This window comes from Hylaeus volcanicus, chromosome 6 (genome assembly GCF_026283585.1).
Source record: "Hylaeus volcanicus isolate JK05 chromosome 6, UHH_iyHylVolc1.0_haploid, whole genome shotgun sequence".
Taxonomy (NCBI): domain Eukaryota; kingdom Metazoa; phylum Arthropoda; class Insecta; order Hymenoptera; family Colletidae; genus Hylaeus; species Hylaeus volcanicus.
Window position 1 is genome coordinate 25,218,905 of NC_071981.1, and position 21,997 is coordinate 25,240,901.

Below are 21,997 nucleotides of genomic sequence, written 5' to 3' on the forward strand. Positions count from 1 at the left end.
GTGACGCAAAACTCGCGCGTCTTTTCCAAAGACGGTGCACGCGAAAAATTCGATCGAGGCTCGAACTTCGATCGGACCGAAGTCGAGGAGCGTTAGATGAACGGATGATACAATCAGCCGCGACTCTCGAGCATAATATCCCCTGTCTTTCGAATAAGCGGTCCATCAGAATGAACAATGAACATCCCCTACGACCGATAGATACCGTTTGGCAACGATGCTTAACGAGGAATAAGTGATCTTAGGCGCGATAGAACCTCCATTGTATCAGTAGATTTGCCCGTTATCCGAACGCACGAGTCTTGGATACTTTGACGCACAGAGAGACCGCGATTCCACGTGGTTACGTATCCTAGAGAATGCAGCTACAAGCAATAACCGACACTAGTCTGGCTTTTTGTAAAGAAATAAATAATACAAAGGAAAATGTAGAGCAGCGTCGAAAACGGCCGCGCGTCGCGCGATCCAAACGCGTTCGCGAAGGTTCGGTGCGTCGATCGGGATGCACCGGGTCATCCCGACGCTGGAATCGTAAAACCTGATTGTTTATCCGCTTTCAAACTATTCAGGAGAGCAAGACTCGACGTCGAAGCGACGAGCAAACGGCTGCACCGTGTTCGTCCTAAGAGCTAAATATCGCCCGGCCAGTTGCGTAAGTATCATCGTCTCTTATGAAAGTGTTAGAGGAGAGGACAGGTGCGACTTCGTGCGTGTCGTTCTCGGACATCGCATTTTCGCGATGCCACTACCAGCTCAGTTTTAGACTTCGCTAATCCGGAATAGATCCGGAGACCTCTCGCTTCGCGTTTCTCCAGTGAATCAACGCCACGTGGCCGCTAATTTCCTTCCACGCACGTAACAAGACGAAAACGACGGACCGATTTTATTTTTAACAGCTCGAAAACAAAGGTGATCAAAGGTGGACACTTTGGATGTTATTTGTTGAATTGTCTAGAACCGGATGCGCTACATCCCGGTGCACTTCCTTTCTACAGGGAGTTCGGTAACTTGTGGTACGAGCGAAAAGGAGTTGATTCCACGTGCCATTGAAAGTGTTTATCAACGTAACTTCAATCGAGACCCTGATCTACATTGAGATCCGTTACAACGGGACATGATCAAGTGCACCCGTACACGGGGAAAATTCGAAGCTGATTTTCTCGAAAACAAAGCCTCGCATAAAAAAATGTAATCCCTTTTTCGCTTGTACCAGCAGTTAGCGAACACCCTGTATAATAATACCGTCTATTAGGTCAGTCGAAACGAACGAACGGAGGCGAGTGTCTACTTTTAGCATACGCGTCGACGGGGCAGATAATCCGAAAGGGTCCGAAGTAGCCGAAGCCTTCGCTATCCGGCACGCCTTGGCAGCCACCGAGTTTATATTATTGTGGTGCCGGCGTGTATATTTACAGAGAGCCAGGAATTTTTATGATGTTGATCGTTCGTCGCCGCGCACGACCGCCAGTTTTCTTCTTTCGTCGGCTTTGTGAATTAAAATCGGCCACGTGCTAGAGCGCGCGGCTACCAGACCGTCGGCAACGTGGTCTTGAGAACTTTTGCCAATCTCGACCGATGTCAAACGGGAACGAGAAGATTTCTTCTCGACCCTACAACTACGAAGGATCGACGCATACTTATTAGAAGAGGAAAGGTTCCGTGGGTGTCGCGGCAAACATTGCGTAAAAAGTAAAACAAATTACGCGAAAAAATGTCGTACGCGTATCGTATCGTAAACGCATCTTGCTCGTAAATATGTATCTCGATAAGATTCGGATTGATTCGTCGAGGAAACCGAACGAACCGTGTCCCGCGTTCCACGATCATCTGGAGAGTGCCTAACCTACCCCATGTCTTGGCAGCCGCGCGTTTTTTTTCTCTTTCTCCCAGATGGTGCGCGGTAGGCCTCGCCAATTTTTGCGTCAACCGGGTGTAAACATTCGAAAGCAGGCTGCCAAGGCGTAGTACGGGCCCGTGGCCCCGCGAGCCAGCAACTCTCTGCACGAGCGGAACACCGGCTCGTCGGGGCGACCGAGTTGCCAGGACGCGCGTACGGAAATTACGTGTTTCGCGACTGAGTCAGTGAGTTCGATGAAACCCGAATGAAAGAACAGAGCCGCAACCCGCCAAAGCAGGCTGCCAGTCGCGAGATTTCTGGCAGCCGATCGATCGAGCCGTCGATGACCGGGCGACGGACTTTCCCTTCTTTCGTTCCGCAAAACCATTCTTGCGAAACGAGTTAACAACCTTTCGACGCTCCGCGTCCATTTTCCGCGGTTTATAGGATTTTTCTCGAATTTCCGCAGGCTACGAGAACGCGGCGCTTGGAAGCTCTTCCAAGCTTCGAGGTACACGCGGTAGGGCAGCTTTGCGACTCCTATTTCCGAGGAGAAACAATGTCTCTCGACTAGAACGGGGCTCTCCCCAGCGAGCACATTCACCGAGAATCCGTTCTAGAATCCCCGAAGGGGACTCGGGTTGAATTCATCGAACTCATGGAACGCGAAACGATCGAATACCTTGGACGGTGAACAACATCGACTATTCTTGAAGACGATTCTCGAAGCGGACGCGAGGCTCTGCCAATCGGTGCCGCGATAGTTACAGATCGTACGAGAATGTATCGCGAATATTGGCAATAATCCGATAATTTAGAGCAACGAAAATATGGAAACGACGAGCCAGCGAAGAATAGGCGGCGCGAGGAGACTCGGTTCGCGCCAGTCCCGCGCCATGAACAGCAGCCCCGTTGTATGGGGGCCGGTGAGATTGGCAGAGCGTTCCAAGAAACTTTGAATCGAAGCCGAGTGGAGTGGACACTTTGAATGGACGGATTCGCGAGTGAATGAACGCGCGCAGCTCGCTAGCGTACACGGAACCAAGATCGCGACCTGCACGGGTCGCCTTGATCGGGCTGAACAGCTGTCGAGGTAACGGATAAGATCGTCACGGGGGATGGAGAGATAGTAGGAACATTTTGTTGCAACAATTTTAACGCACAGCAGTCGATCGACTCGCGATAGGGTGCGCGAAAGAGCTGTCGATTCTAGATTAGCGGAAAGACGAATCAAAGCCCTTTAATCGTACGATTATCTTAGTTATCTCTTACCGTGGCTGGTGATAAAATTGGCGAGGTAGAGATCGAGTTCCCGGACGGAGACGTTGATGTGATAGGGGTTGACGCAGAGGCCCGGCTGAGCGCATTCCGCAGTCTTCTCCAGCCGTTCCCCGTCCGTCGACTCCAACGGAATTGCCTTGAAGAGGATCACCATTACCAGGTCCAACCTCCATACCTGCGACACAACGGCCAAACTATATCGTTATTGGCTGCGAGTTCGACTCTCGGCAAGTTGCGAGACCGTCTACCACCGAGCGTGATTGGTAATAATTTCAACGTTCTCGTTGAAGCGAAAAGAGCGCGCGAGTAGATCGGAAAGGCAATGGTCAGACGTACCTTGTCGGCTTGACGCAGGCAATCGATCCGACGCATTTTACCCTTCTGGTCAGGATTACTTAAGACACACATGGCTGGCCTCTTCCCGGTGATACTCAGTACGAAGTCCTCTCTGTACTCCTGCGTGATATCTTTTCGTAATTTTCCTAGAAGCCGCGAGGCCCATTTCTGTTTCACCTCCAGCTTCTCGTTCTGCAACACGCAATCAATTGTTTCCATTCGATTACCGTTCGACGATTTACTTTCGATTAGGTTATAAAATGTCAAGTACGACGAACGGGATGGAAAAACGTCGAGTTTGTCGCGAGCAAAAAGGCAGCTTTCGCGAAAAAGAGGAGTCGAACGTTCGTCCCGACGAAGGAATCGACGCGACACCGCGAGTCGTACACGTTACGAAGAACATATTCTCGAGCTTCGCGTATCGATGTCCCGCGGCAGCTGTTGATCCCGGAAAGTTCCTCGAGTTTACGAAACTCGAGCCATGGCTCGACACCAAAGCAACGAGCTATCTCAAACTATTCGTCGAAACGATATGCGAGATCACGTCTTCGCGCTGCGCGACACCGTGTCTCCACATGATTCTTCTCCCTGATATCTTGACCTTCCTCGCGCTCTACGTGTCTCGGTAGCGGGCCTCGCGTTTTAATCAGACCACTCGCGATTGCATCGTCGATGCCGAGCAAAGGAAGTGGAGCGACCCGCTTTCGAAATTTACCATATCGCTGGCGGAAAGATGGCGCGGCTAGCTAGACGCGCAACGCGAATTTCAAACGGCTCGGCGAACTTTAGCGTAACTCCTTTCGTCCTAATAGCCGTCGCGTATCGTCCGAGAGAAACAGGAACGGTTTACCGCGGAAGGTTGACGAGTGTAGGAAATCGGGCACCTCGTTCACGCGCCTCGAGCTCCGAGAATCGCAGCGATTCGCGCGCGTGTCGGTCGACGCGAGGCGTGCAGAAACGCAACGCGCCCGCCTCCTCCTTTTCTCCTTTCCACAAAGTTTCGCGGCTCGCACGTGCGTGGCAGAAAGGGGCTAGGCGGGATAGATCGGCCGCTGCCGCGTCGTCGGTCGATGCATTCCGCGCGCTTTCAATGCATTTCTCAGGGACCTTATGCACCCGTGCATTTGCTATTCCACGCGTGACGAGGGCCGCGGGCGTGCGCTGCATAACCGCCGTCGATGCGCTCTACCGAGGTTGTCGGCGTCGTCGTCGTCGTCGTCGTCGATGTTCTCCACAATTCGACCAACTTCGCGGGATTTCCACGCCTACAGAAAAACAACTGTTCGAGCGTCGGTATTTAACCCTTTCGTAGTTGTCAGGAACGCGCGCACAATGCCGGCCATACACATAGCTACGTGCTACACGCTTGAGAAGTAGTTACTTTGTAAACTCGGACTGCCTCGACGCAAACCAGAGACGGGTTTTCCAACCAAGTTGCCTCATCTGCATAACACTTGACACCGGTACTCTTTTCTACCTCGCTAATCTCATCCGCGCCAATTTTCCATGCCACCCGCAGCCACCAACTTCTATGGAATTTCTAGGGAGAACCAAGTTCGATCGCGACGACACGGTCACGGTTAATAGAATCTACGATTCAACAAATATTCTCGGTCGCAAGGTTGACTCCTTCTCGGACTCGACGAGTTTGTTTTGACTTTATCTTTGGCGTGCTAAAATTAGGAGAAAACAGGTACTGGGTTAATCCCGTTGGTACCGGAATAGGCGAACGAGTAAACAAACGCGAATATCGAGGAGTACTCGGTCGAAAGGGTGTAGACAGCTGGAAGAGCAGCGTCGGCGTCGCGTCGCGACGCTTCCCGGTGCACGGGCCTCGCGTACTTGCGATGTACCGCGCGGCGTGGCGTGGCGTGGCGCGATGTCCCCGCGCATTTTTCGCGCACGTGCAAAATTTTAAGCACGTATGTACCGCTCTCTCACGGACAAGAAATGTCACGCAAGACGGCCGCGGTCGACCCCACTGTGGGAGAGACCCGGTGCAGTTACACCCGGTGCATCCTGCATAAACCCGATCAAGTATGCCGAGTGTGAAGGAGGGCCGCGAGTGTACCAGCCACGTATGTATATCGTGACATGCGTATGTACACCTAGGCGCGGCAGTTTACCTCGTTCACACCGACGATTTCTCGCGATGCTATTCGCGCTCCGACGTGGATACGTACGTGCCGTTCGATCCTGCCGATCCGCGACCTTTTCCGATCAAAATATTACCAACGTCTTCTTCGTTGATATTATTTCTTTCGCGTTCGCTCTCGAACGTTCTTTTCCAAAGGTAACTACGGATGACGTAAACGAACCGAAAGTGTCTCCCTCCTGTCGTCTTTGACGCGACGGCTCGTGACTGTCTTTCTACGGTTAATCATGTATTCGAGACCGCTACGGAGGCTCTAGGTTTCCTGCAGAGGTCCACGACACGATTCAATAGCTTCTCCGCGCTTGGAACGTTACATGCTTTTCTGTAGTTATTCCGCATGTTGAGCATGCATCGATAGTTCGATCCCCGAGCTGCGTCGAGCACAAAAGCTTGCTACAATGGTTGCAACCTAAATCTCAAAGTCGATACGTGTACCTTCGAAATCTAGCTGATTTAAACGTAAATTATATATAAAAAAAAAAAAAGAAAATCAACTCGTAAAACAAAGAGGCACGCAAAGTACGAAGGATAAATCGATGAACGACGAACGTTCGGTTCGTCTGGATCGTCGATTGCTATCGACGAGAGAGAATTTTTCGAGCTCGACGAGTCGGGTATTGAATAAAAGCAGTAAGTTTCTCCGGTAAATAAATCTCGGAAGGCAGTTCATTTTTATGCTTTTTCTTCTGTACGACGTTCACGTACAAGTCGTTCGATCGCCTCCCTCTTTCCAGCCTCGGTCGTAGTAATCGAATTCGTCTCACTTCGCGCCAACGAGCTCTCGTTACATACAGCCAACGAAATTGAACGTAAATACCCGTGGAAAAAGGCTCGAAACGATTCCGCGCCGACAATTTGTCGCGCTCGACGTGATTATCCGAAAATAAGCGACCCTCCACTTTGGATTTCCGTTCCAACAGTTGCCTCGCTATTCGATAAGAAGAGACTGGTCTCGAATCGGCCAGCAGCCGAGAGAACGTTCGCCGTGCTTGTTCGTCGAATTATCTTTAAAACATTATTCCTCGCGTTCGTTCGTACGTTTAAGTAATCGAGTTTTTCGAAAGGGTGTTTACGCGGCTCTCCGGAACCAGCCGTCGATCGTATCGGTCTGCGTCGACAGCTGGGTACCGAGGCATCTCCGCGAGATAAATTTTCGGGAAACGCCATCCGAACAATATCAGCCTTGAAAGATCCGCGAGGGAGGGAGCAGGATTCACAAAAGCGCAGCTATTTCGGGCACGAACGTCCGGGGAATGCAGGGACGACATCGAAACGGAAGTGGCGTGCAGAGTGGCTTAAAAAGGGGGCCACAGTCCGAGTAGACGTAATCCCGAGGAAGCAAGAGGACCGCTTCAATCGCAATATCCAGAGAGAAACAAAGCCTCTATCCGAGGAAGTAAGACGAGAAGGTGGAACGAGGTGGTCCGCGGGCCGATTGTTGGAACGCGGAAGAGCATCGATGTGCTACGGCCCGTTTCTATTTCCGTTTTACATTCCGTCGCGAGTCCTTCTTTCCATCCAACCCGCGGCCTCGAGGACCAAGCAATGCGGATAAAGAGGATGAAACAAAGCGAAACAGGTTGCCGCGTTTTCTAAAGAGAAACTTTTCCTCCGCGCTGGTCCTCCTTGCGTCTCTCCAGGCACCGACGTCAATTGCCGTGGAACCGTCGCTTTGACGTCGTTTTTCTCTTTTTCTTTCCCCTTCCCCCCATTCTTTTATATTTTTTTTTTATTATGTTTCCAGACCAAAGCGAAATTACACGTTTCGAGTAATACTCTTGATTTCCAATTTGCACCCTTACCGCCTTCGACGCGACGTAACAGTACCGAAAACGGTCTCCGAAGGAGAGAAAAACACTCGGAGCGAGCGAGCACACCTCCGAAACACAGACGCGACAGCTGCCACCGATTTATTTTGGATTTGCCGCGAGCTGCGAATACATGACGCGGTATGACACGACGCATACCTGCCACGAGGACGAAGAAAGCAACGCGTGCATCGCGCATCGGATTCGCGCGAATCTAGCACGAAGTAGGACTCCCGAAAACGTTTTCGATATATGTACGACGATACATCCGTTACCCCGTTGTACTTTTCATTCGATCGAATATAACGAGTCTCGAATATAAGCAGTGTCTTGTATTCCAAACAATATCCACGCGTTTGCTACGAAATCTCTATAATACTCGTTTCACTCTCTCGCACCCTGTTCATACCCACCCCAATCGTTCCAGCGTTCAACTTCCGTTCCTCCTCCTACACGTCCGCGGTCTACTATAACTGCCACCTGGTGCGCGAAATTCTCTAACCGATACCTCATTTAAACGTGCTGCCAAGGCCCGTATCTTGTTACACTTTTCTTAATGTTCCCATCGAGTCGTCGTTTTTCGTTATTCGTGCTCGATCGATCGATTATTTATCGTTATTGTTCCAGGCTACGCGTACGCGACACCTGAATTTAATGCGCGAGAACTGCAGAGAGTCTCTCCTCTGTGCAATCGAGCTACGCGAAAAGCGGTAACCGCTGTCTCGCGATGTTCGCCAAAGCCGAATATATTATTCCACAATTTTTCCTTCCTCTTTTTGCCTTTTCGCTCGGTCGCCTGTATGGCATTTTAAAATTCTACCTGCACAATTATGCGAGCTCGTACGTGTGCCCGCTGCATTAAGCGCATATGCGAATTTGCGTGCACCGAAATTACGTATTACAGGTCCGTTCTTCTCGCGAATGAATTTACCAAACGTACGCGTGTTCCTATACACGGGGTGGTCTGCGTGTGTACACGTTATTTTATTAAATAACGATAGACCGCATTCTTTATTTAGCTTTGAAACGTTATCGATTCCTGTAGTATGATCCACTTCGGACAAGTAAAAGTTAGTTTGAAACTACAAAGGATAAGCGGTACTGTAAAGTTTATTATTTTCGTTATTAGACGAATCACGAGGACTCGATCTAAACGGTCGATGGCTTTCGGTCGGCTTCGAATACGCGAAAGAACGTAGCGGTAAGTTAAAGGGCAGCACAGCGCATCTATCCGGTTCGACAAACCAAAACACGCTCGGTGCCAATCGCGAAACAATTCTCACCCCTGCCAACGATTCAGCCTCTCGAAAACCAAAAGCGTCGAATCAACAACCGCGAGAAAACTCGATCGTGAAAACATCGCCGCGAATCACCCTGTATGAAATCCCCACGTGCATCGTCCAGCGGTAACGCGTCTCTCTGTGTGCGAGCGTGACGACCGTAAATGCACCACCTCCCCGTCCCTCGATCCTCGTCCCACCTCCCGAGCGAAAAGGAGGAAGGGAGCTTGACCCCACTCCCAAAATGCTCGGCGTCGACGTCGCTGTTTCCCCACCGACGCTCTTTACCCCTCCCTCCGCTTCAAATTTTCACACACGCTCGCGCACACACACCATCCTCCACCCCCACTCTGTCGTCGCAACGAGTACGGTCGCTCACGGAGGCTCACGGGCTATTTTCAAGCGCGGGAAATAAAGCGCAGACCGCATTTTTAGCCTAACGGCCGACGGTCAGCTCGTTTTCGCCTTACCATTCGCGGGGGATGAGCGTCGAGACTGGTTAAGGGGGCATCGTCGTATCTCTCGGGTGGTTAATTGGGGTTGCGTAATTGAGCAGCTGCAATCGGGGCGCGGTTTTCTTGCGCTTTTAAGTGGATTTCGAGTACGATGCCTGCGCCCGCGTCTTTGGATGTTTCTACGTTTGTCGCTTTTATGCTTTTTCATCTCGATTATCTCTGTCGACTTAATTCGGAATGTAAATAACTGCACACGAAGCGATCGATATTCCGTATAAAACCATCGAGTTACCTCGATTGGATAATCGAGGCCGTAAACGAGACTAGGACGAATTTTGCGACTCGCCCTACGTAGAAAATATAATCTACTTCTGCCGAGGAAATCCACCCCCAAGGGACGAAACCGCTTTTCAAAGTTCGTCTAATCTTCCCTCGAATCTCGTTTCTGTTACACCGAATTTCCCGTCTGTTCGATCTTGATACAAGCAGCACCAAGAATTCGTTTCGACGCGAGCTCGTCAGACTTTCGACGAACAAGACTCGTAACGATCGAAACTAATTCGAGAGGTTCTTCTTCGTTTCTCTGCCGACGTCAGTCCCAAAATCCACAGAGAAATTTTCATTCCGAAGCACCGGCTGTTGTCTAGCGGTCGAATATAATTCGAACAATTCCCTCTCCCGTAACGCCGTGACGGTCATAAAGCGGGTGGAAAGGGGTGGAAACGAGGGTGGGTCTGCGGGGAAGTTTTTGAACGAGCTCAGCCCTTTAACACGCGTTACGGTGTAATTTCAGCGGCAGGATCGCTCTAAACGATATTCCGTGGCAACGAGGACGCTGGCCGTCGAGTCTCGAAACTTTTCGCCGGTGGTTTGGGGCAGACACGGTTGCGGAACGGGGCGGGGGATGGGAGTGCGTTAAGGAACGAAAAATCAAGGAGGCTGGCGCCAAAGCCAGCGGCGGAGTTTTAATATTTAGATTCAATTACGAAAAGAAAGAAGGCATCGTTATGCGGCAAATTGTCGCAGCCTGCTGGACCGCGAGGAGGAGGGCGGACAATGGAAGGAAAAAGAACAGCGGCGAGGGGTAGGAGACGCCGCGTTATATCGCGACGTAATGGACGCCTCGAGAGCGTTTTTGGGGTGCTTACTTCGCGAAAGTTATTGTTATTGGAGCCACTGGGAACGATTTGCGTCGCCCCGGACAATTTTTTCGCTGGAAGGCCACTTTCGTTCCCAAATCATTTCACGATTAGGAAAATAACGAGCCCGACGAATTCGTCGCGAGGCGAAATCGATCAACTTTTCCAGAGTATACGGGAAATGCGAGCAACGAAGACGTTCTCGTTGACGTTTCGCAAAGATACTTTCCGAAACTTAACGAAATTATTCCACGAGCAAAGAAAAAGATCGGTCGCGTTGTTCGAAAATACGTGGCGAGGCGATTCGATGAATTCTTTCACGAACGTTGGAGATGCTTGGCGCATGGTCGCGTACACCGCGCAAAAGGAAACGCGTTCACGTTCGACGAGCACGTGGCCGCTTCTTGGCGTACGCCAATTCAACAAGGTTAGCCCCCTACGTACTGAATTACGGGTTTACGAATCTTTGGCAGCCAGCGAACCAAGGTTGGATCGGCCATGTGCACGCGACTTCCCGAGCCACGTGCTGTCTCGCGGAGAATTTCCTTCGCGTACGAGGGAATTCCAGCCGTAGCTCGTCCAGAAATTTCCAGAGCGAAAGACGCGCGAAATTGTCCAATGTTATCGCGTAAAAGGAAACCACGGTTCTCGAAATGGTCTCGGACGACAAAGTTGCACGAGTCGCGAGATCGATTTACCCAGATCGCGGACGGACGATACATATCCACGCACTTACAATGGTAGCTCGAGTTAAACGATCCTTGCTCCGCTAAAACCTATTACAAATCATACGCGTTCCTAGACGCGGCTGCCCCATTCTCGGTAGAAGCGATAAAACAAGGAAAACGGTTCGAGAACACCGAGAACGATAAAGAGAAGAGGAAACGCAATTCCGCGCGCGCGCGCGGTACGTAATCGACAATTGGCTCCAGACTATCCGCCGGCTTTTTCCCCTCTCGAAGACGGATTGCTCTTGGAAAAATGTCTTTGATAGAACGCTCTTCTCTTCCCTCCTTCTCGCATTCAAAGGGGTTCGGGAGACGATGGAGAGGGCGGTGGGTGGGGATGGAGTGGAGGTTAAATTCAGGCCAACCCCGTAAGTATACAGACTGTAATCTATAGCGATTTCTCTCGCAGACGCCGACACGTACACACGTACGACTACACGGAGAGGAGGCTTACGTGTGCACCGGGTATGCGGCCTATCGATTCGGTTTTTCGGCTGCAGGCCTCGGTTTCGACGCTCTCGGCTGTCGCGTCTCTGTTTGGCCGTGTTTACGCGCGCTTATCCTATCAAAATCGGTGCCGTACGCGGTGTGACTCGTGTCACGGGAATTAAGCGGGGAAATGAGCTCACCTGCCACCGGAAATTTTCACCCGACCACCCTCGACCGAACCGCGCCGGGGAAAAACGTTGGCTCGTTAACGGCTACCGATCGACCGGTGACCATCGACACGCCGCGCCAGCTTCAACTATCAAAATTATGCTTCGTTTCCGCTGGCTCTCGAGGGATGTCCGCGATACCGTCGGAGATCGCCGAAACTCTTATCCGGATACAAATCTCGTTAAAGCCACGTGCAGAGAAAACTTGGACGAAAGCGGCGACAAACTAGGAGCAGGAAGTACATTTCCATAGGGCCTTGGTCTAAAGCGCGCAACTTGGATAGTGTGTCACCGCTTTCCGTATAATACTCCTCTTACATTAGCTATTCTCTCGCAATCACCCGACCTAAATCCGATCGAACGCGTATACCGAGAGATCGTAAAACGAGCGCGCAAACATCGTACAGCATTTATATAATTATTATTCATACATGTCCTTATCGTACGAATACTCGCGTCTCTCGGTGTACGTCACGGTCGTCCAAAGAACCCCCCGACCTCCGGCCACCGCAAAAACGAGCAAAGAAAAGAGAAGCTCGAAATTAGGCAAAAACCCAGTCTCCCGACGAGGCGGATTACATAAATTAGGAGAGGAACGAAAGCATCGGAAGTCCTCCGCATAAATCCAAAGCGCGTCCTTGCGAGCTCTGGAGGACCGATTCGAGACTGTGGAGCAACGGTCTCGTATCACGTGTACGCGCAGCGGAAAAGGTGGACAGAGAGATAGGTTGGGGGTTGCGTCGATCGAAAATTTATGGGAAGCCCATAGGTGGTGGGTAGCGGGTCTGGTTCCAAGGGGGATGGGCCGCATCGGTGGATGCCGATAGCTGGTACACGGAGGAGGAAGAGGCTCGAGCTTGGGATAGACTGGAATATATTTATTAATTTGGCATGGTTCCCGACTGTATAGCTGCTGGCCCCTTACGTTACTACGTTATGACGCGAACAAAGCGACTCCGCGATTTCTTTATAGGCAATTCCGGGGTCTGCATAGAGTGTTGTAAATATTACAAACCCTCCTCCTCTGTGCCGCGACCGTTCGAGTATCACGAGCCACCCCCGTTTAACCCATCCTACGTCTATTACCCTCGCCGTTCGGCCTCCGGCCGCTTCGTTCCGCACCCTTTCAGCCTATCTTCGAGGCTGAGGATGGCCTATCACCAAATCCTACGGAATGTTGCACACGTGCTTTGCGTCGCGCAGACTTTCTCTCTTATTTGGAAAGCAGATCAGAGGATTACGGGTTCAAAAGTGTCGGTGTTTACTTTTTCGCTTCTCTGTTTTAGAGGCCTGTACTGTCGTCGTTGAATCTTTAGGAAAGCATCCTTTCTCGTTCGAAAGTCGAACATCTTCGACGCTTGCCAAAGCATTTCGCGAGGAGGCAGGTCCGCGTTAGATTTGGACGCGTTCTGCTCGCCGGCAGCGATAACGCGGAAAGACGGGGTGTCATTTTTCAAAAAATAATCTCCGCCGCGAATTTACCGAAAGCCTTGGCTCCGAGATGAAGGATCGCGCGAACGAAACCGCGAGGGCTCGTCGTCGGGACGATTCCAGGATCTGATACGAGAGGATAAGAGGGAAAACGCTCGCGAGGTTTCTAATCTGAGAGCTCGTGCTGCGAGATGATAGTCCCAGGGGGCGTGGGAGGGTGGCATAATTCATTCGTCTCTCAGGCACCGGCGTCGGACTCCTTGGGGGGTTGCTTCGATCCTCGACGCGCGGCCGCTCTTCAAACACCCTTTTATTTTCGCGAATTTCTTTTTCGCCGCCGAATGGAGATTCGCCGGACAGATTTATTTAGCGGAGGACGCTCGTTTCGTTCCATATATATTTCCTCGTACGCCCTACTCTCGTTGTCCCAGCGACAATAGGAACGACGATTCCGTTTTGCGCTTTAATTTAACGGCGCGTAACACGCTCATGATAACGATGTTTTTCGATCGTATTTCAATTTAACGGCGAATACCAGTGACCGCCGTAACGGCGAACGATATCTTTCGATTTAATAAGAAACGGTATACCCTGCCGAGCGTAAATATATCATCGCCGATATTTTCACATTTATTTCGAACGAAAGGAAACTTTTGAAAGGAGCGAATATTTAACGTATGGAAAGACGCGTCGCGTCGGTTGTAAAAGACACTGTTTCGCTGGGAACAACGTGGTCCGAGATATCGATTAAACCTCGTTTAAAAGTTGAACCGCCGGAATTGGGCCAAAGTGGAAGACCCAACGAACCCGATCGACTTATCGAACCGCGACGAATTTCGCAGTTCTTTGCCACCCTCCAGTCCTTAATCCAGCCGCGCCGTGTACCTAACAATCAATCTGCCAGATCAGATTGGTAACATGCACACACTCCAAGTATCGGCAAACCGAGCCCAGTCTCGAAACTCGATCGATACGAACCGAAAGGAAAAACGAGAAGATTCGACGAAAACTTTGAAACGTAATTAAAAGATGATAAATAATTACGATATCATCTATCCAACGCAACCGCTACCTACCCTGTGTAACGTTGTCGACCGCAAAGCCAAGCGTCTGCGTGCGAAAACACCGCGATCGCGACCCCGAACGTACGTCAAACGATTTTCGTCGATCCTTGCGGCATTTTCCAGCGGGCACGCAACGAGACCTAGTCGATCGCGCGTAAGTCTTTTTATTCCACCTCTCCCCCGCCACCGGAAGCGAGAAACTCCGAAAATAAACGATATTCTCGAAAGACGAATCCTCGCGAGAAGCCCCACCCCCTCAGCCCAGAGACCCGTGACGGCAGTCGTATCGTTCAGACGCGAAATAATCTGCTTCCGTGTGCTTCCTTCCCCCGGCTTCGCTCGCGCGTTTTATTGCCAGCAGGCATATCGCATATGTCTCGACGAGAACCCTTTCGCGCGTTCCGCGTTCCGCTTTCGTATCGCGCGAATATTCCTCCCGAAGGAAGAGTGCTCGGAGATGCCGGAAACAATGGCAATAAAATTTTTCGGAACGGCCTGCTCGCTACGGGCCATCGCCTATCCTCCCACCGCACACCTCCCGCCTCCCGCCTCCGATCTTTTCCGTAGCTTTATGGCCAGGAATCCGCGCGCGTATCGCGACTTCCGTTCGACCGCCCGCTGAAAAATCGGCCCCCGAGTCGGGAGCGATTTATCATTCCGCGCGCTTCATCTCCACCCTCCACCTCCCCCGGCCCTGTCCGTCTAGTTGTTTATCCGTCTGGTCCGAAGACCAAAGGTTCGCACTTTTCTCGAATAATCGTCGATAGGCAAAGTCAAGAAACGAACTCTTTTACCGTAAAAGAAATCGATCGAACGGTCGAAAACATTCGCGTCTCCTCGCGACACGCCGCCGCGTTCGTTTATTCATCGATCGCGGGTAGGCTGGCGATAAATCGGCCTCGAAAACCTCAACCCCCCGCTCGAATCCACGAAAAAAATCCGATCGAAGAACAGGGTAATCCGGAACGGGGCGTCGATAATTAATAACCCGAAAGCCGAAACATAATCCAACATTAACAACCCCCACGAAAACACCGTTTTGCGTCCCCTGACCCTTGTCCGACCACCTCCAACCCCTTCTACCCTTCCGCCGAGCCAGCGTAAACTGGAATACACCTCCTCCTCGTGACGAGGAGGTGCGAGGTGCATCGTGATGCGATAGCCCGCTTGAGCTCGTTAGATGAATGGGGCCGACACACATACCGAACACAACACTGTGCTAACCGACCGGTGGGGGCCGTGAGAGAGCCAGAGAGGGGGGGGGGGGGGGGGGGGGGGAAGGGCAACAGTCGAAAACGAGAGCGACGGCGAAAGAGAGACAGCGCGAAACAGTGACACAGGAACAAAGGGTGAGGGTTTATAGGCGGGTTGGGTGGTGTATAGGACAGAACACGAGGGTGGATGGGGGTTGGTGGTCGGGCCGAAGGGCAGACGGAGGGGTGCAGCAGCAGCAGCAGCAGCAGCAGCAGCAGCAGCAGCGGCGGCGGCAGCAGAGGACGGGCTGCTAGTTTGCATAAATTTAGGAAATACAGGGTGGAAAATCGATATCCGCATAGAGATTATAGATGGTGGTTGGTAGGCGCCGCGTAGCCGCAGCCTCCGTCGCGACGGCGTATGCGCTACATGTCTACGCTCTCTGCCGACTACCAACCCTTCGCCCTCCCCTTCGTTCCATCTCTCTTCCTTTCGCGTCCACCGGCCATGCCCCGATCCCAACCCTTCCTCCGGTTCCCGAAAAGCTCGTGTGTACTCGTGTACTCGGATACTTCTTGCGGGTGTTGGTGGGTGCTCTCTCTCTCTCTCTTTCCCTCGGAGGGCGCACACTTTGCACTCCCTCCGTCCCGTGGTCGTCTGCCGCCCTCTTCTCGCGTGATAGCGCTCGTACACGTTCTCCGCGTCCTACAATGTCTCTCCGTCTCTCTCTGCCGCGGATCTTCCCGTCTTTTCCTCGTTCGAGAATCCCACCCCCTGCTTGTCCCGTTGCCTCTGTCTCTGTTTCTCGGACTCCGTGTGTGTCGGAGGTTTTGTCTCCTCGTCCCCGTTCACCGTCTCCGTCTCGTTCGAAACGGTTCCGTCTTTCTAACGCGGATCCTCTTCTACTCGCCACCCGCCCTCTCGCTCTTCCCGCCCCCATCCGAGCGCCGTGCCGTGCAACGGAATTGAAGTAGTCGATATCGTCCTGCGGCCTGTCTCGAAATTAAGAGAAAACGACGGACTCGGACCCCTGCTACCCCCTTCAATCCGACTCACCCCCCGTTCACCCTACAGAGAAGAATTTTTCTTGCTTCCTTTCTCTCTCGACCATCCCGCACCCCCTCGTTCCTCCGGCAATTTCTACCACCCGATGGTTGGTCTTTTTTTCACCCTGGTCCCAGCCTACCATCGAGACCGGCATCGCGTAGGCTGGACCAGCCGCGTGTTCCACTTCGCGGGCCGGGCTACGAGCGAAATTCTTATCCGGGTACAAGTTTCGAGTAGAAGATAGACACCGCGTGTTTAAATATCTTTGCTAGCGAAATAATATCGTAAATGCTTGAATCGCCTCGGAGGATATCTCAACAACGAAAATGGTATCGACCGTATCGCGTCAAAGTTTCGATACGAGAGGAGAGGCAACGTGGAACGCGATGAATATGTAAGGTTCGAGAAAGTGGCCAAGCAGAGCGTCGCTATTCAAACGATCGCGATCTCCGATGCACGAGGTCCGCTCGAGTCGCTCCGCTTTCATAGATCGCGAACAGAAAAGAAGACCTGCCGTCGACGACCGGCTCTCTCGAAACGTCCATTCCAATTTTCCGGGAACGAATCTCGCATGTCAACGAGCCCGTTCTGTTTTTTTCATGAAACACGGCGTAAAAGTGTATCGTTTTTTCCGACTCTTTCTGGAAAGCATCCGCGCGTACGTGGCCGGCGTGTAGAACGACGTGAAAGTGGACGACACGGCTCGAAACGCTCGCGTCGACGCACCGGGGAACAATATCGAATAGTAGAGCATCGGACAGTCTTGGACTCGGGAAATTCAATTCGATAAATTACATTACGCGCGGACGAGTAATGCCGTTGTTATTGAATCATATTTTTTTTTTTATCTTCCGTGCTAGTAGAAGCGATAGCTACACGCGTGTACTTAAATAATTTGTTTGTTTCATCTGTCATTCTATCTATGGAACGGCGCCAATCGCTCCGACGGGAAAAACACCTTTGCTTGGACGGAAAATACATCGCAATTTGGAGCGTCTAAAGTATTTGTTGCAACGCGTTAAAAAAACTCGATGAACGCGGTACGATTCTTAGTAAACAAAATTCCTACGATTACGAATGTTGATGTAATTTATAAAAAAAAAAAAAAAAAAGAAAAAAAGAAAAAACTGTGACGTCGATTAGGTTTGCAAATGACACCGTCCATTAATAGCCAGTGGCCTCCGCTCCTCGCCTGCAATTTCATAAAGCCCGTTCCGCGATGGCAGAGGGCTCGACCGACCCTGCAGGGCTTCGCGCGACGCAGATTAAATGCACTTCATGTAAAATTCAACGCGACCCGTGCAGCCTCGAGGATACTTTCGTTTTTAAAAAGTTTCATTAGTCCAGGGACAATTTTTAGTTCGAAGCGTAGTCAAATAAAAATCCCTGTCGCTACTGGTGGAAGATCCGACATTCGAATGGATCGACAAACATTCTTTGGCGTCTCGAAATTTTAAGCGAGGCTTAAGAAACACGGGGAATTGAAGGCGCAAAGCAGTAAATTGGGAGTCCATTGCTAGAGCACCTGATTCGGTAGAACAAAAGCCAAGAACCGAAGAAAGAAAAGCGCGGAGAAGTCGGGGCAACGTTTTCTCTCGATTTGCAACCCTTTCACCGCGCAACGGCCAGCAAGAGGAACAGGTAACCGAGGGAGAAAAAGAAGTATCGCCGGTAGCCGAGGATTTTCTCTAAACACCGCGATATATCGATCCTGGAAGGAATACTTTCACGGGCGCATCGGGTCCGTCCGCGTCTGTCGGTCTGTCCGTCCTTTCGTCCGTTAAATACCGCAGCATCGCGAAATTAAAATATTGATCGAACAGCGTCGCGATGGAGAATACGAATTGCGCTGGATAGAAGAGAAAATCCCCGGATTTTTCCGTCGGACGGACCAACCGGTAGGAAGGGGTGTGGGGGTGGCGATAGGAGGGAAAACCGGAGGAGGAAAAAGATTGCGGTCCAGCCGAAAATTCGAATGTCAATAATGACTCGTCGAACCGAGCCGCGCCAAGTTAGTTCGATATCGAAAGTTCGTCGACTTTTATAGGCTTTGTTTTGAATCGGCGTCCCATGGAAGAGTCCGCGTTCGAGGACTGCATTTGTTTACGTCGTGGTTCAGGGATACGATTTTTAATCGAGGTTCGCTCTAATCGTCTGGTCCAAGACTGCGGCGCAACGAATTAATCGCGAACTGATCGCTTTTCGTTCTATTAAAATGTAAATCGATTAACGCCAAGGGCGGAAACCGTGGGTTGGAGAACGCCAGAGAAAGTTCTTGCGGTAGTTTTAATCGCGAGGATAAGTCTCCGCCGAGTTTTGGGGAAAAGTTACACGCGGCTAAAGTTTCGATTACACTCGACTGACTGTTTTCTTAGTTCGCCGGTAACTTCCGGGAGATCCTTCGAGGAGCACCGTTTCCTCTTACCGGCGACACTTTATTAAAAGCCCGTGGTCGTTCGTTTTTCTTCGGAATGTCCTTCCATTGAAATTACGATAAAAGCTCCGGGAAACTCTAACTTTCTTCCTAACGCAGCCTGCAAAAAGGCCTTGTTCTTCGATTTCCGGATGTTTTCCGATAAACTGAACCGCGAGGCTCGACATTTTGTTAAAATTTATACGACGAAGAGCGTTGTCAAAGATTTTTCTCGTCTCATCTTGCTCGCTCGTCGATTTTTCAAATTCTCGCGACACCGTTAATATCCTTCGGTCGGTCGGGATAGTTCTATTAATAAGCGGACCGATGACGATCGTTATAGGACGATTGAGAACTACTGGCTTCACGTTGAGCGATAGCGCGTCACGAGGACGCTTCGCGCCAGAAATAGGCTCAAACCTCATTATTTTTATTCTTAACCATGAAATTAGCGAGCACACCTCCGACCGTTAGATTTTCCTACAGTCGTCCGACACTTGTTTCGGTGGCTAACGAACGCCACTCCGTCGCGCGAATTATTTAAAACTAACTTCGAAGAGAAAAATGTATTCGTCGTTAAAGGACTCACCTGGAGTTCCTCCTTGCACTGTCGTTCCTCTTCGAGACTCATCCGCTTCTCGTGCTTCTTGTAGTAACGCCTCTTGGCTGCTTGTAGGTTGAACCACGTGTACGAGAAAGACTTCACGAATGGTAGGAGGGCCTCAATGAATGGATGGAACTCATCCTGCGAGCAAACGATAACAAACTGATTAGCAACGCGGCTCCCAGGCGCGTTCGACCCCTCCGAAACGAGATTCGACTATCCCCACACCTTTACCCTTGTCGAGGCCTTTGTTCAATGTTTACTTGGTTCGCTCTCGGGCAAAAACACGTTGTCGTCGTGCAAACGACTCGAATCGAGTTTACGAGCAATTCCAAGAATAGATAAACACTCTGCGATCGGTACATACAATATCACGGTACGGTATACAACAATTTGGGCAACATTTTAACAAACGCGGTATATCGGGCGACATCGAAAGTAGGTATATCGAAACGATTGACTCTCTCGTTCTCGGGAGGCGACGAGGTGTCCGTTTATCTCTTATACGTATGTCATGCATCGATCGCAAGTTAGTTCCATGCAAGCCACTTGATTTTACCATGCAACAGAGGACGTATTATTTAATTATTTGGAGATCGATCGAAAGAAGCATGCCGAACTTGCATCAGCAAGAAAAATTAACCGTACGAGGCACGTACAGAATCCCTAACGATAAACGCGCGTTCGATACGCGAGCTTTTCGTTTCCGTTTCTGTTTCTCTTGTAAATCTTTCGTAAATTTTGTTATTATCGTAGAAATTTGTTTACCGAGAAGAGTTGAAATTACAGCCTATCGTCCAGTTATCAATTTAACTAAAGCGTCTTGGTCGTATCGCGAACCACCTGTCCATCTTCGTGTATCCTTGCGCAACGTGGAGCCTCGACTCGCGAGGACTGAAACGAAAACGATCTCGAACCCGCTACGATGCATGTATCGTCAACTGGGGATTTGCTCGAAAATGAACGACAAGCGAAGCGAAGAGCCGGCAAGGTACGTAGCTTCGGGTTCCAATTAGTCCAGATCCATCACTGGCCCGGCAAAGGTCGAAGCGTCGAAATCTCGTTTCGACGACAGACGATTTCCCGAGTGAACCGGAAAAAAGGGTCGCGGACGTCGGAAGGAAGCTCGTCCCGGCTCTCCCTTATCGCAGCCCTCGAGTCTCTTCCGGGATCGAAACGTCGATGAATCTCTCCTTCCGGTCGCAGGACGACGAGGGAAAAAGAGAGAAAAATAAAAAAAAAAAAAGAAAAAGGCCACTCCTCCGTTCGTCGATTGTAGGTCGAGGATCGAGCTTTTGCACAATCTCCGAGAAGAATGGATCCCCGTGTCCCTTTGTGAGGCAAATGCGGGTGGCCATAGAGAGTCCTCCCCCGTGACGATGGGGAGGGATGTAAACATCATTTCACGGAAGGATCAATTTTCGGCGTATATCGGCGGCTCGACTTCTCTATGGAGCACTCTCGCATGAAAATGAGCCCCGCTCGCGGAATATTCATCGTTGGAACAATAACGTATGCGCGCTCTCATCGCCCCCCCTCCCCCCTCCCCCCCTCCCGCACCCCTCGCGAATCTAACCCCAGGCAACCGAGCGAAAGCCATCGAGTTGTAACGACGTGCTCGATCGACGGGTTAACGACGCGTGACGGCCGCGCTGGAGAGCCGAGGTGTCGCGAGGGCCGAAGACACCGCTCTTTTTCCCACCCTTTGTCCCTATTGCCAACCTCGAATTACAGGGAACGCGTTAATTTTTGCTTGCATCGCGTTCTCCAAGAGTAAAAGGAAAAGAGCGTAGCGAAAAGAAAACAAGATGCCTAGTAAAATAAATAATAGAAAGCTTCGAAGTGAAAGAGGCAAGTTGGGTAAATCGTCGCTCTGCTCCGCGACGAAATTCCTCGATAATCTCCTCGAGTTCTCCCCAGCGGCCTGCAGATCGGCAATTACGATCTCATGGAATAAGCAACGAGTACAAGGATCAGGGAAGAGCAACGGCAAAGGGGAGGATGGAAGAACACGAGGGTGGCCTGTGAACAAGCGTCAAACGACACGAACCATCGAGTATTCGCAAGCACTGCGGCTGCTGTGGCACACTACCGTCTGTCTGTCCCTCCTGCCGTCCGGCTGTCAGAAGCACCGATTCTCGCAGTAACAACCGTCAGGGTCGCAATACTCCTCCGCCACCCTGTCGCAGATTGATCGTGGCCTCATCTGCACCACCGCCTGTCTCTCTCGCTATTTCCCACCCCCTGTTTCGTCTGGATCCGATCGACGAACCGACCTCGAGTCGGTCCAACCTTTCCCGCGCAAAACTCTCTTCGAACGTTTCGATCTGTCGTACCCGATCCACTTCGGGATTCGGTCTCTTCGGTGCGGTACCAGCCTGGAGAGAGATCGGCGCAGCTTTCTCCGTAGTATTTCTTCGCGGTGGTCGGAACTCCGCAGGATTTATTCGTCTCGCAGACACCGAGGATGATCTCTTCGATTCGTCGGGGTGTAATCCTTGAGTGCCCGATTCGACGTCTCACCGGTGGGACTCTGTTACGAGAAAAGCGATCTCGGTTTGACGGATAG

At 51.1% G+C, this 21,997-nt stretch overlaps 1 protein-coding gene across 12 annotated transcripts in view; it reads right to left on the minus strand.

Annotated features, from left to right (window-relative positions):
- LOC128878405 (nuclear factor 1 X-type-like) overlaps positions 1-21,997 on the minus strand; it is a 57,889-nt gene that overhangs the window by 28,578 nt on the left and 7,314 nt on the right. For 9 of the 12 annotated variants that reach the window (XM_054126576.1, XM_054126579.1, XM_054126577.1 and 6 more), the window contains exons 2-4: positions 19,414-19,569; positions 3,455-3,646; positions 3,110-3,293 (exon numbers count right to left, since the gene is read on the minus strand). In XM_054126576.1, coding sequence (XP_053982551.1) covers positions 3,110-3,293; positions 3,455-3,646; positions 19,414-19,569 — 532 coding nt within the window. Of the gene's footprint in view, positions 1-3,109; positions 3,294-3,454; positions 3,647-19,413; positions 19,570-20,196; positions 21,102-21,478; positions 21,962-21,997 lie in introns of those variants that run through there. The other 3 variants (XM_054126583.1, XM_054126580.1, XM_054126584.1) reach the window with 3 other exon arrangements.